Below are 15,734 nucleotides of genomic sequence, written 5' to 3'. Positions count from 1 at the left end.
TTGTGTTTTAGAAAAAAAAAAGTAGAAAGTCTCTAGCCCATTTACTTCTTTAAGTCACATTTTCGAGAAATAATCACTAAAATGTATGGTGAGCACACATAAACATATTCATATTCTCTCTTTTCAGACTGGACTATTATATGCTTGGCAATGTAAAAACTTAAGCAACCACTTGCTTGGGAACTATCGAAGTTTCCTCTCAGGGATCTGCTCAAGTTCATTTCCAGACTTATTCAAAAAGAAGAATAAACCTCATAATATTCTCAATTCGGTGGTTTTATGCAACCCCACAGAGACACTGGCATTGGTAAAGAAAAAACTCTTCATATAGAAACAGATGCACTAGAATTCAAGTTATTTAATAAGAGTGATGGAGAGTTGTTCAAGAAAAAGAACCTCAATCTCAGAAAACATAAAAGACCAGGTGGGACTTTAATTTGTATTACTTTGTAAACATAGGTTAATATAAAAAAAATGAATTAATAAAAAGGGGTAAGTTCAACAATATTTTACCTTTGAATGCCCTTATCCATATTAGATATGCACCAATGATACAAAGCTGGTAAATGATATATGTAATAATCCAAAGTCACCATTTTCTTCTAAGAGAACTGGATTCATGTTTTCCCTAATTTTCTATTTTTTGGATCACTGATCCTGTGATGTTTACACAGGGGGATGTATGTTCCTCCTCACAGCACTTTTTACTACACAGACAAATATTTCTGTTAAAAAAAGTCAGGATTGCTTGCCAGATAATAAAAAATATCACAAACTCATCTTACTTAATATTGTCCTTCTCCTTGACTCTGTAAAATTAAATATGCATTTCTGTATCTCAATTTAAATTCCATTTACAAAGCTAGGTTTTAAAACACAGAAAATAAGAATTAGATATACTTGGGTGGAAAGAAATAGTGAAGTGACTCTCAATTCTTAAAAATAAACAAAATCTTCACTATAAAGTGAAAACGTTTTCCTCCAGGCTTTGTACAATAGCATCTAACAGTGTGTTTAAAAATTACCTAATTAATTCATTCAAATATTATGCCATTATGGTCAAGGCATTCTAAGAATACAAAAAAGCTATTAAGATCAATTCCATCCTCTAAGAGTTAGACATCTAATTGGGAAAATCAGAGATGTACAAAACTACAATACAATGAAGCAAGTACATGTCACATCGGTGAAAAAGCCTGACTCTACAAAAACTCAAGGAGGGAGAGATCTCTTCTTGACATCAGCACTGAAGAGGCAGTGGAAACCATCTCTGCCATTCTCTAATGTTCTCAGAAGACCTCAACAACACAAACCCACAGAGAGCAATCATTCCCCACTAATTCTTCCTATGAACTCTCTAAGGAAACTTGACCAAATTACTTACTATCCATATCTAGCACAACTTTTTATCCATCCATGTTAACCTACTTCTTTTACCCTTTAAACCAGAAGAACAAAGATTTCCATCAAAGTAGTGAACTCTAAGAAAATGCACAATGCAAAAATGTTGTAAATCATTTATTACATCATGAAAATGTTACCACACTGCCATCCTGTGGAAGCACAGTTACTGGCATTCACTACTGCACATGATATTCTCAATGTACTCAAAGAATTCCAGAAAAAATTGCCATTAGATATTTACAAGGTATACTATTCTGTTTGATTATTTCCAGCCAAAGAAAATCTCTTTGACTTGGGTCAAATACTAATTTCTAAACAGAGCCTAAACATCTTTCACTGTTAAAATACCTTATTTATTTTTTATCCAAGGGTATGTATGGGGTAGGGCCAAAATGAAACAGAAAACTGCCGTCCTTGACTTAAGGCACACAAATGAGTTGTTCTATAAAATAAAAGATACAGAAACTTCTGATTCAAGCTCCATTAAAATTTTAAGTTGTCAAGAAGCTCCTGTTGTTCCCCAAAATAACCTTTAAGTACCTTCTCCCTGACAAAGCAAAGACTTATGTTGATGGTACTCTATACTTATAAGATACTGTTGTACTTCCTTTTACTTAAAGTTGGAAAAGGTTTTGTGAATAATAAATTTCCATTAACTAGGATCCACCATTGCTCGAATGGTGGGGGGTGGGAGGGATGGGGTGGCTGGGTGACAGACATCGGGGAGGGTATGTGCTATGGTGAGCGCTGTGAATTGTTAAGACTGTTGAATCACAGACCTGTACCTCTGAAACAAATAATACATTATATGTTTAAAAAAAAAAAGAAGATAGCAGGAAGGGAAAAATGAAGGGGAGGAAATCGGAGGGGGAGATGAACCATGAGAGACTATGGACTCTGAGAAACAAACTGAGGGTTCTAGAGGGGAGGGGGATGGGGGGATGGGTTAGCCTGGTGATGGGTATTAAAGAGGGCGCGTACTGAATGGAGAACTGGGTGTTATACGCAAACAGTGAATCACGGAACACTACATCAAAAACTAATGATTAGTATGGTGATTAACATAATAAAAACAAAACAAAACAAAACAAAACTAGGATCCACCATTAAATCACCGTAGCATTTCTGAGTTCCTTCATCTCCTGGTTGATATTTAATGGAAAGGGCTAACAAAATATTCCTTTGCCATTCTTCTTCTCTCTCAACCAAAACAGTATTAACCAAAAGAAACACCGTGGGGAAATATTTGAAAATCCAACCAATTTTGCTTTATTATTAACAAATATGATTAAAGGACTGTAAGACTGCTGAAGCCTTTTCATAAAGATACTCTACTACTTGGTTACTGCGAATCCTAGGTAAATAAGCAGGATGAAGAATGGTAAGAAACTCGTATGAATTAAAGCTTAAAACAAAAAAAAAAACCCACATAAAAATATGAATTCTTCTTCTTAATGATTAACAAACATATATAAAGAAAATAATTTTTCTTTTCCAAAAACACTGCCCACCACTATGTAGAGAATGAACTTTGTGGGGTTTTGTTTTTTTTTTTAAGATTTTATTTATTTATTTGAGATAGTGAGAGTGAGCGAGAGCACGAGCTGGGAGACAGAGGGAGAGGGAGAGGAAGAGGGAGAAGCAGGCTCCCCACTGAGCAGGGAGCCCGACTCAGGGCTCGATGCCAGGACCCTTAAATAATTAACTCCTTTAGAGCTAAGATTAGTTACTAAACTTAATATGCAAAGAAGCAGTAACAGACAAATATCAGCAACCTTAATTCACTCATAAACTAAGTAAAACAAACAAAACGAAGAATTTAAACCATGCAGAGTCACAAATCACGTTATCACTAAAAAACTAAATTTGTTTAGGTTCTTCTTAATGTATCTCTTAATGTCAACTACTATTGCTAACTAGGTTTCTAAATTCATTTAAATAATACCACCAAGAATCTGTTAATTTATACTACACAAAAGCAAGTCTTCTGGACTATGAAACAAGATTCTCAGTAAGAACAGATCCTTAAAGGAAATCTCAGATCTATTCTTCTAGATGAGAGTATAAAATGATTCACTGCTTCTGTTTAGTTTGTAGAACATGAACATTCGTTGTTTCTATTCACTGAAGAAACCTTTTTGATTAAGCTAATGATTACTGCTAAATCATAGGTAAGACTCTTGTTCTATATATCCTGGGTCTTAAAATAAGACAACAGTAGAAGACTAATCCTTTGCAAACTAAATAATATTAACAATACAGATAGCAGAAGCAACAGCATCTTCAAGTGCACACCTAGATATAAAATTTCCCTCTAAATAACCTTTAAAGTACCCACTGAAAAAGCTGTAAAAGGAATCCTTAAGTATTATAATCTAGGCTAAGGAAAATTTCCCCATCCCTTTCCTCCAATAATTAGTTTCAATGCTTACTACAGGACAGTCATCTGGAAAATTCACTTTATTGAACTCATACTGCAACAGAACTTTAAAATGAAAACTTCATACAAAAATTGGGGGGGGGGACAAATTGCTAAATTTAGGCAATTATGGTAGTCCCTGTTTGTCTGTCTGCTCTTGGCTCATGTTCCCTTGAAGGTACAATAAAGAAGAAAGGCAAACCAATTAACTCAAGATAAAACATTCACTGACAAACTGAACATTCTAGGTAGCATGGGAAAATCATGCTTTAGTGTTATATGGACATATTCATTCCTTATAAAAATCTATTCATAGGTTATAACCTATAAATGTAATCTTTCATTGTGGTAAAAATTTATCTGCCACAAATATAAAACTTTTATACTTTATTACTTTCAATATCCCAGATCAAAACTATCAAAATGATTGTAGTTTATTTACATACGGAATCGCTTTTAGGAGTTATTTTATAATAAAAGTTACTGGGGCGCCTGGGTGGCTCAGTTGGTTAAGCGACTGCTTTCGGCTCAGGTCATGATCCTGGAGTCCCTGGATCAAGTCCCGCATCGGGCTCCCTGCTCAGCAGAGAGTCTGCTTCTCCCTCTTACCCTCCCCCCTCTCATGTGCTTTCTCTCTCTCTCAAATAAATAAATAAAATCTTTAAAAAAAAAAAAAAAAGATTTTATAATAAAAGTTACTATTTAGAGTAGGTTTTAAAGATGTTCTATTACCTATAACTGTGTATCAGCACAAAAGGGAAAGGCACCACTTTGATATTTAGCATTTCTAGCCCATCAATTGTTACTGGCAATTAAAAAAATTGTATTTCTGTATAAGAAACATAATTCTTATGTTGTTTTTTGAATTCTCAGCTGATTTAGAGATGTCATTTTAGAAAAAATTATTCTATGTCTAGGTGTAATTTTTTTCTTCTCTGAGTTTTCATTTATTTAAATGTAAAATGCAGGTAACTCTAATTTCTTGGGAAAATTACCCTGTAAGACAATAGAAGTTATGTGCAAGACCAGGAATGACACTTCTCTTCTATTCCATCAATTACCCCATGCATCTACCTCAGTACGCTATTGCCCTATAGTCTTTGATTGACAATACTCCTAAGGCCTTAGAATGGAATATGTTAATAAAGATAAGTACTAGTACAGATAATAAAGAGTCAGTGTCATAAATACTTTACCTGTTAAACTTCATGTGAACGAATGGGAGCTGTTTCTGATCTTAAGCCAACAAAATTAAAGCCTGTCATAGTGTTTTTCAAGGGACATTACCAAAACAAATAATTCTATATATTTCAAAAAATAAAACTGGTAGTCTTCCCTATTTAAGCAGATATCAGATTTTATTTTTAACAAGAATGCATTTAGGAGCAGAGATAGGAAAGTGTATTTGTGTCTAAGTAGAAATTAATGATGGTAGCTAAATCTTAAAAGGGTAGATACTGGAAAATAAAAATCAAGAAACAGGAGTTTCAAGTTGTGCTACTATGTTTTATAAGAAGAAATATATATTTGGTCTTCATCCACTGTTCCTGGCACAGAGCTCCTAAAACCGTTGGAATTTCCTAAGTGATGAGAATGATTAAGGTGTCTTTTATTATGTTTCTGAGGTGACTTTTGCATCTCACATAAGGATAAAGGCTGGCTGCCAAAGGGAACTGCATGATTAGTGGGTTGGAATATCAATCCCACCCCCCTGACCTCCAGGGATGGGTGAGAGGTTAAAGATTGAATTCAATCACCAATGGCCAATGGTTTAATCAATCATGACTGTAATGAACCTCCATAAAACCTCAAAAGGACAGGGTTCCAAGAGCTTCAGGTTGAATAAGTGGAATTTGGGGAAAGTGGAGTGCCTGGCAAGAGCATGGAAGCGAGAGCATGGAAGTTCCATGCTCCTTCCCCATACCTGGCCCAATGCATCTCTTCCATCTGGCTGTTCCTGAATTACATCCTTTTATAATATACTTGTAATCTTATAATTACTCCAGCAAATTAGTCAAACCAAGGAGGGGATCATGGGAACCTCTGACTCACAGCCATATGGTCAGAAGCACAGGTAACAAACCTGGACTTGTGACTGGCATATAAAGCAGAGGCTAGTCTTGTGGGACTGAACCCTTAACCTGTGGCATCTGATGCTACCTAAGGATAGATGGTATCAGAAATGAGTTGAGTGGTAGGACACTCTGCTGGTGTCAGAGAACTGTTTGATGGTGTGGGAAAACCACCCCCACACGTTGGAACTGATGACAGGAACCCTTTAGAAGCTTATTAGTGGTAAAAAGCAAAAGAAACCACTGAAGAACTGAAAGTGGCTGTCTCACATAAGAATTTAGGGAGCGAGCCAATCAAGGAAATGGAAAAAAAGACCTGCTGATTTTGCTTATAAGCCTTGTAGTAATATTTGACTTTCTCAATTATATACATTATATTTTAAATTTATAAATAAAAATAAGCACACCACTCTATTATTAAGTTGTGTTTTAGTTGCTATTTGGTACTTTATGTAACAGACCAGTGTTATTTCTCTGCTATTTTTCTCATAATCAAAAATAGTTGTAGTGAAAGTTTATTTTCATTAAAAAAAAAAAAAAGGAACAATCTTTAGATATCCTCAGTCTTTATAATCACCTCTCAGCCTCTGGAATTCTTTCCTCTTGTCTAATTATTCCTTCATAATTTTAACATCAACAGCAAGAGGCAAACACTTAAATAGCACTTTTCATTTAACCTTAAAATTCTGCAAGGTGGGAATTATCTCCATTTGATTCATGAGGACATTAAGGCATAAAGAAAATCTGCCCAAAGTTGCACCACTAGTAAGTGACTCGACCAGGAATTGAATCCTGTTAATTTGGCTCTGCAGTTCATATTCTTACCCCATTATGGCACCTCTCATTTATGGTTACATCATCACAAACCCTCTGTAAGTCTGTTTCTATACTATTTTCTTCTCTCAAGATCAAGATTTATCTCTAAAACTTTCAGGACATAGTTAGTTGGAAAGCCTAACAAGACTTTCCTGAAACTCAAAAGTCAAAACTGATTTTCACAGACTCTTTCCCATTTCCATTTTGTTAATATGCTATAATTACATTGTAATAATGAAATTATGTTGTATAATATAAGCTCCCTAGAAAAAGACCATCTTTTGATCATCTGTGCATCCTAATGGCTGGCACAAAACATAGTATCTATTAAATATCTAATTCTCTAGTGAACCGATTTGCTTAAATTTCCTCCAAAAAAAGGTAAAATTAGACAAACTAAATTTTAGTGCTTCCAGCTTTTGTATCCTAGAATTTTTACATGCAATTTTTCTTTTAAGTTTTTCTGTTGGTTAGCATTAGATATATTTTGCTTATATATGCCAAGTATAAATATGATGCCTAAAATTTATGGTTTTACTTTTATTTTTTGGTTTTACTTTTTAATTAAAAAAATTTTTTTAAGTAAGCTCTATGCCTAATGTGGAGCTTGAACTCATGACCCTGAGATCAAGAGTTACATGCTCCATGCAATGAGCCAGCCAGGTGCTTTTCTAGTTTTAATTCACTTAATAGCAGGATTCTCTTTCTTCACTCACAAACTCTACAATCCTAGAATAATTTGTACAGAACTAAAATATATGGTATGTCTCTAATACTTAACTCTTTATATGATGGTTCCACCAGTGAATATTACCATAAAAATACATTTTAGATAAAAAAGTGATTCTGTTAAAAAAAAAAAGTGATTCTGTTACTCTCCTTACTCAAATGACCTTACTAAAACAGACAATAGGGGTGCCTCGGTGGCTCAGTTGGTTAAGTGACTGCCATCGGCTCAGGTCATGATCCTGGAGTCCCAGGATCAAGTCCCACATCAGGGTCCCTGCTCAGCAGGGAGTCTGCTTCTCCCTCTGACCCTCCCCCCCCATGCTCTATCTCATTCTCTCTCTCAAACGAATAAATAAAATCTTTAAAAAATAAAAAAAAAAGACAATAAACAATTTCCTCAGTGACATTTAAAAATCATTTATCAATACTAGAAACTAATTTCTTCCTTCTCATTAAATTATTATTCTAATTTAATGAGACCCTTAACAACCATCAGAGATAAAATTCACATTCCTGTAAATGAAAAAGCAAGTCTCATTTATTGTGAATTCAGTACATGCTCATTGTAGAAAATCTGGAAAGCAGAGAAAAGTATGAAGAAAAAATATCAGTAGTAATCCTTATTGTCTTCCTGCCTTTTATTAACATTTTCCTATATCATCAAATACCAACTTTAATGATGCCATAATATTTCATATGATATGGCAACACTACAATTTAAGTGTAACTTAAATGTCCAATAGAGAAAATAAAATTTAAATCTGGGCATTTAAACTATTTTCACAATTATAAGTTATATCATAGTGAACACCCCTAAATATGTCTTCATATCTTTAATAATTTCTTCATGATAAAAAGTGTGATAAACTTTATAAAGGTTAAATAACCTCACATCCCATTAGTGTTAGGTGATACCTGTAAACCAGTCTTTCTATAAATGCAAAATAAGATATCGGTGTTCTTTTTTCTTGTTAAAACATCAGAATCTTATTTGTAACGTAATTTTGTATAGTTCACATCCCAATATAGTGACATATACCAAGTACAAAATATAACTTCACAAAATAATTTAATTTTATACAATTCCTCCCCACCCAAATTTCAAGTAGTAGGGGCTTTTCTTATCCCTTAACCCCCAATTCCCCCCACTCCTGTGCCACACCTACCCTATACAACCACATTATCTTCCATGTGCCCCCCTTTCCACATATGAACAAACTTGAGTTTTCCCTGGCTTACCAACAGATTCTAAATACTCATGCAAAAAATTTACTGAAAGGGAAAACCATTTTTCATAATTATTTCAAATGATTCATTTTACTTCATTTGATACTGAGAACTCAATCAAACGTATGGTTATGAGTTTGTCATTTATCAATCATTATTTCTTTATCTAAATGTTTCTACTCATAAGGAGAGAGAACTACAAACAAAGGACGTTATGTGGTAAAATCAGAGGACAACCTGTATATATACTTTATAATGCTTTCATATTTTTCAGGACCATTAGGTTAAACTGAACTTAAATCTTTTTTTTTTTTTTTTTTTTAATTTATTTGATAGAGAGAGACACAGCGAGAGAGGGAACACAAGCAGGGAGAGTGGGAGAGGAAGAAGCAGGCTTCCCACGGAGCAGGGAGCCCGATGCAGGGCTTGATCCCAGGACCCCGGGATCACGACCCGAGCCAAAGGCAGACGCTTAACGACTGAGCCCCCCAGGCACCCCAAACTGAACTTAAATCTTGATACATTTAGGATAAAGAAAGAGAATTGACTGTTCTATACCATCACTTTCCATCTATTTAGAAGTAAACTATAAAAGAGCATAAAAATCATCTAAAATACTCTTAGTTATATGAATGGAATAAGCGATTAAGGAACAAGGAAGATGGTGTAGAGTTTGAATACTATGAAATTACCTGAGGCGTTCACTAATCTAACTTCATACATATATATAATATGCCCAAACTATTTTATTTTTCTTCCCCCTGAAAAGAAGAAATATTTTCAAGAACCAACTAAAGCAGTATTGAGTACTTTTGTAAAGTTACCAGAGAAATCCTATTCATCAAATACAAGGTCTTTTCTTAATTCTCACCCTACTAGATCTTGGTGCTAATACTCAAAGGAATTGGACACTGCTCATGTTTTAAACTTTTATGTAGAAAATCCTTTCATTTGACCTCTTTAACAATGTATTTATCTGGCTACTTCTGACTACTTTGGCTCTTCTTCCTCTCCCTGATTCAAGGACATTTAACAAGTCTATCCCTTAATCTGCTGCCCACTCTAATCCCCTGACCATTAAAATTTCAAGACCTGGGGCACCTGTGTGGCTTAGGTGGTTGGGCATATTACTCTTGATTTTGGTGCAGGTTGTGATCTTGGGGTCATTGGATTGAGCCCTGAGTTGGTCTCTGTGCTCGAATGGGAGTCAGCCTGAGATTCTCTCTCTCCCTCTGCCACCCCCTAAAATAAATACATAAATCTTTGGGGAAAAAAAATAAATTTTCAAGACCCAAAAGTTTTTAAATTAAACAACCTCATAGTTCCCCCCCATTATCATTTAACTTAAAAAAAAATCCTTTCCTTATATATTTCTAAAACAGAAAGTTGAAACTTATAGTTGAATCTATCATTCTCCTTTCTGGATCCCAAAGACTGTTTACAGTGTGTTCAGAGTAGAAATATATCACAGGTTGATGTATTTCAACAGTAAGGTATTTATTTATATGGTAGGCACACAGTTACAGTAATTTTTAACATCATGGGTTATGTAGCCATAAGTTCAAGCTTCACCCACATGATCTTGAACAAATTACGTCCTTGTTTCTCCATCTGTAAAAATGAGGATAGTAACAGTATGTACTACACACAGTGTGGTTATGAAAATTAGTTAACTACATGTAAAAAACTCAGGACAGTTTGTGGTGTAAAATAAGCACTCAATATATATTAATAATTTCAGTAGTGACTGTAATAAAGTATGATAAAAATGACTATATATGAATTTAATTGATATGATTCATATACTATAAAATTCACCCTTTTTAATGTACCGTTGAGTGGTTGTTTTTTTTCATTATGGTCACAAAGTTGTGTATCTATTACCACTATCTAATTCCAGAACATTTCCTCATCCCAAAAGAAACCCCATACCCAACAGCAGTCACTCTTCCCACTCCCCAAGCCCCTGGTAACCACTAAACCTACTTTCTGTTTCTCTCTTTTTAAAAATATTTTTATTTATTTGTCAGAGAGAGAGAGCACAAGGAGGGGGGAGCATCAGGCAGAGGGAGAAGCAGGCTCCCCACTGAGCAAGGAGCCTGATGTGGGACTTGATCCCAGGATCCTGGGATCATGACCTGAGCTGAAGGCAGACGTTTAACCGAATGAGCCGCCAGGTGTCCCCTACTTTCTGTCTGTAAGGATTTGTCTATTCTGAACATTTCATACAAAAAGAATCCTACAATACATGGCCTTATGCGTCTGGCTTATTTTACTTAGCATAATGTTTTCAAGGCTCAAGAAGTATCAGTACTTCATTCCTTTTTGTGGCTAAATATTCCACTGTATGAATATACCATACTTCATTTACCCATTCATCAGTTGATGGACATTGGGTTGTCTTCACTTGTTGGCTATTAGAAATAATGAATACTGCCATGAACATTAGTGTACAAGTTTTTGTGTGAATAATTACTTTCAATTCTCTAGGGTATATACATGGGAATAGAACTGCTGGGTCATATGGGAACTCTATGATTAAGTTTTTGAGGAACTGCCAAACTACTATGGTTTTTTTTTTCTTTAAGTAAATAAGCTTTATATTTTTGTGTTACTGCTTACCAACAACATTACCATAATGGAACTGTATTATTTTACTAAGACACTGGGTTCAGATCACAACTTCTGATTAATTCAACACATAAAAGTTCTGTCATAGAAAAGGAGCTCTAAGATTTGAGACAACATCTATCATTAAGCATCTTATTCAAAAGACATGTTTTAACCTAGAGAGAAAAAGATTTCACAGAAAAAAAGTTCAGTCTATGCTACTGTCTGAATGAGTGTGTCATCCCCCCACCCCCCAAATTCTTAAGTTTAAAACCTAATGCCCAAGGTGATGGTATTAGGAGGTAGCCTTTGGGAGGTAATAAGGTTCTGTGGGCTATGGGGAATAGTACCCTTTTAAAAGAGGTCCAGAGAACTAGTTCATCCCTTCTATCAGGTAAGGACAAAGCAAAAAGGTACCACCTATGAACCAGGAAAGCAGCCCTCACTAGAATGTGACCGTTCTGGTACCTTAATCTTGGGACTTTCCAGCAACCTCCAGAACTGTGAGAAATTTCTGTTGATTTTTGTTTTTTTTTTTTTGTTTGTTTAAGATTTTGTTTATTTATTTAACAGAGAGAGACACAGCGAGAGAGGGAACACAAGCAGGGGGAGTGGGAGAGGGAGAAGTAGGCTTCCTGCTGAGCAGGTAGCTCGATGCGGGGCTCGATCCCAGGACCCTGGGATCATGACTTGAGCCGAAGGCAGACGCTTAACGACTGAGCCACCCAGGCTCCACCAGAAATTTCTGTTGTTTATATGCCACCTAGCCTGTAGTATTTTGTTTTAGCAGCCCAAATGGACTAAGATTGCCATATATTATACAGAGAGGGCTTTCAAAAGTTTATAAAACTGTTTACTTTGAGGATGTTCAATCTCATAGTGACTAAGCCGAATCTGAACAATACATATATATGAATGATTTTCACAACAGAATGCCCATTCCCCCCACCCCAAAAAAGGCTAGGCTGACAAATATTAAATCTAGTATGTGTAGACTAATTTCTACAAAAACAAAAGAAAAACTCATCAAGGAAAAGTTGGTAACAATGCACTTAGGTAAAAATGCCTGACCCACCTTATTAATACAAAAAGAGCAAAAAAATACATGAAATTATTTTTACCTTCTTATGGGTAATATGGCCAAACAGAAATAGCTGTTCAAGGAAAAGAATGTATATGAAACATCTCTTACAAGCTGAAATTTCAAAAGTCAGATCACTTACCTATGTAGACTCTCTTGCTGTATCTCTGCATCAGTAATAACACAAATACATGCAGCGGAATAAGGTTGATGATAAACACATAGCCACCCCAAGCAGAGACCTAGGAGTTAAGAAATGCAAAGTTAAATAATTTAAGATGTTTAGTAAGTTTTATTTGTCATGACAATCTAAATATATAATGAATAGACATAAACACTAGGATTCTTAGCAATTGTGAGATATGCTTAAAATTGATTTATATAACCTACAAAAAACCTATTTCTACTTATTTTTCTTGATTATTAAAATAACACAATCCATAAATCCAACATGCTTTTCTATGTTCACTGGAGAAATGGTCAAATTAAACTAAGAACACTTCTAAGAACACTAATTTGTGAATCAGTAATAAGTCTTTCATGAAGGTAAGGATTCTTGGGATACAGATCATAAATTTTTAAAAGAAAAAAAGGGTTTTACTTCCCCCATTTTTGATATGTACATTGCAAGAAGCTTGACTGAGAATAAGAACAATCAATGTTAGCATCAGCCAACAAGTGAACTACAAGGAACACTCAGATAATCTGGATATGCTTTGAGATACTCAAAATAAAAGTGCTACCTTGAGTATAAATTATTTCCTACTAATGGATTACAAATCAAGATTCCATTTTAATGTTTAGCATGTATCATAAAATTAGAATAGCCTATTTAATCAGAATAAATGAGTATGTTCTGGTCTAATTTTTTTATGTGATTCTTTATTTTTTAAGTAAGCTATATGCCCAAAGTGGGGCTTGAACTCACGACCCTGAGATCAAGAGTCGCATGCTCTACCAACTGAGTCAGCCAGCCATCCCTATTCTGGTCTAAATTCATAAAAATTCTAAAGATAAGGTTTATTCTCAACCAATAGTATTACCTTTTTGAGTACATTCAATAGGCAATAAGCTCTTGTCAGTATCAAAGTTTTAGGTGTACTCTAATAATTAAAAGCTCAGAAGAACCATTTTACCAACAGTCATAACAGGAGACTAGACGTTCACATATATATTGTAACGATGCTACCCTTGTCTAAAATATCTCAGGACCATTTGTAATGAACTACCTGCCTTCAGTGTGCAATGCATATTAAGAATATCAGTTTAGTGCTTCAGTCAAATGCTATTTTGCACCAAAAACAATGTTACTCTGATTGAGCACAAGTCCTAACTGAAGGACTTCAAATTACCTTCAAAATTTTAATGTAAGCTTCGAAGAGAATGAGTTTGCTAGTACTTGGGTACAACTGCACAGAATGTGTCTCAGGCTTCAACCATTTTAAAAGGGGCATGGATGATTTGGATGCACAAATTCCATGATATTTGTTTAAAATCAGAAAAAAAGCTACCTAAAATTATCACTAATTTTCAGCACAAGACTACTATATAGGCTGTGCTGTGGGGAAAAAAGGCAGGAGAATGAAGAGGTAATTCTGAGCCCCAATCTTATCTATTGAAAAAAGTATGTAGGTAAGTTTTCCTAGAAGATAGGAACATTATTTAGATAAATTATACATTTGAAAAGGAAAATTTTTGTTTCACTTCCTGCAAATATTATATCTGAGGGCTTGAGTATTAGCCCTCCCACACAACCCAAGGATGGGGGTAGAGAAGAGGATGGCAGTAATGAATGGGAATACATTAAAATTAGGATCCTAAAAATTTCAGGAGAAAGGAAGTGAAGAACTAGTCCAGATGAGAAGAAAATGATGAAGAAGAGGAATTGGTCTAATTTCCGAATACCTGCTAGACCTCATATAGTTTCAAATATAGTTTCTAATATGAATTCTTACCATATAGAAATACGATAAGCAGCAGCACATTGTCCAAAAAACTGACCCAGTTTTTACAGATTTTACCTAAAATACAAACAAGCAAATGTTTACAAATGTTCCTGCTATTCAAACAAAGTTAAATATTTAGTAATCTTGTACTACAAAAAGCCAAAGTTATATACTTAAAAAAAGTACAGTGGTTATTCAGATAGTCAGATCCACTTAATATATGCATTTAGAACACTGGGAAACAGTCAGACATTTTATGAATAGCCCTGATTTTTCTGTTGTTGTTATGCAGTTTTCAGTAAAAATCATCTTAGAAGAAGCAAAACTATATTTTTCTATTTGCTTTATTTTCTATTTTAAAATGATTAATATCAACAAATTGAGATTTTAACTAAATAAATTTGTTCAGCAAATCTACATTTTTACATATGGTTGATTTTCTATATAATTCTAATTATGAGCATCCATTTTTGAAAACCTATCATCTAGGAATTTTCATATACCATAACCAATAACAATGATCAATAAATAATCTATATCCTCAAGAAACTGACAGTCCTATAATAATTTCTAGGATATGTCAGTAAAATTCTCAATTACCCTGAACCAGAAAGAGAACCTACAATCAATGAAAGATTCAAAAAAATGACAAATCTCTACCGTCTAAAAAAAAAAACTAACCAAAGAAATAATACCCAGATAAGTTTCTATGTTCCTCTGAAAATAATGCTTTGGTTCAGAAAACTGAATTTTAAATTTCAAAAACACAAGTTCTAAATACTTATTTATGCCAAGAGCAAAATGTCATCTTTATTTAAGAACTATATATATACCTGATCTCAAGGAATTTACTTTTAAAATGAGTTTCTACTAGTACATTAAAACAAACTATAGGTGACATGTAATCTTTGGGGGAACTGTAAAGCAAACACACACACACACACACACACACACACACACACACAGGAATGAAAAGAGGGGGAGAGGAAGGAAAGAGAAAACATTCCTAGTTTACAGCACTTAAAGATATTATCAGGCTGACTTCTATTAGACTAATTAATGAAAGACTGCTTTGAATTCAACATCATAGTATATGTGTGTGACAAAACACATCCCCCCTTCCCCCACTGAAACCAGCTTGATCTATGTTAAAATGTCTCAGTATATTAAAATACTGACATTTTAAAAGTGAAAAAAATTACCAGGGCTCATTAGAAATTATTCCTATAATATCCAATCTCTACAGAGTGGAGAAGTGAGTTGAAACCAAGTGCTAATGCCAAAATCACAGAGACCAAAAGATAAATTAGAGAGACCAAAGATGATTTTTAGAAAGGAAAGCAGCTACCAGGGAAATGGGAAAGAATGCTCAGAAAGGCCTAATTATTTTTTTTTAAGATTTTATTTATTTATTTGAGAGAGAAATAAAG

The 15,734-nt window shown here is 34.4% G+C and overlaps 1 protein-coding gene across 1 annotated transcript in view; it reads right to left on the bottom strand.

Annotated features, from left to right (window-relative positions):
- The window catches only part of STT3B (STT3 oligosaccharyltransferase complex catalytic subunit B), a 99,095-nt gene that overhangs the window by 22,443 nt on the left and 60,918 nt on the right, over positions 1–15,734 (bottom strand). The window contains exons 4-5 of the mRNA XM_032408849.1: positions 14,314–14,379; positions 12,501–12,600 (exon numbers count right to left, since the gene is read on the bottom strand). Of these exons, the coding sequence (XP_032264740.1) occupies positions 12,501–12,600; positions 14,314–14,379 (166 nt within the window). The remainder of the gene's footprint in view (positions 1–12,500; positions 12,601–14,313; positions 14,380–15,734) is intronic.

This window comes from Phoca vitulina, unplaced genomic scaffold (assembly GCF_004348235.1).
Source record: "Phoca vitulina isolate PV1807 unplaced genomic scaffold, GSC_HSeal_1.0 scaffold10, whole genome shotgun sequence".
Lineage (NCBI taxonomy): Eukaryota > Metazoa > Chordata > Mammalia > Carnivora > Phocidae > Phoca > Phoca vitulina.
The sequence above is the reverse complement of the archived record's forward strand: the minus strand, read 5'-3'. Positions and strand labels throughout refer to the sequence as shown.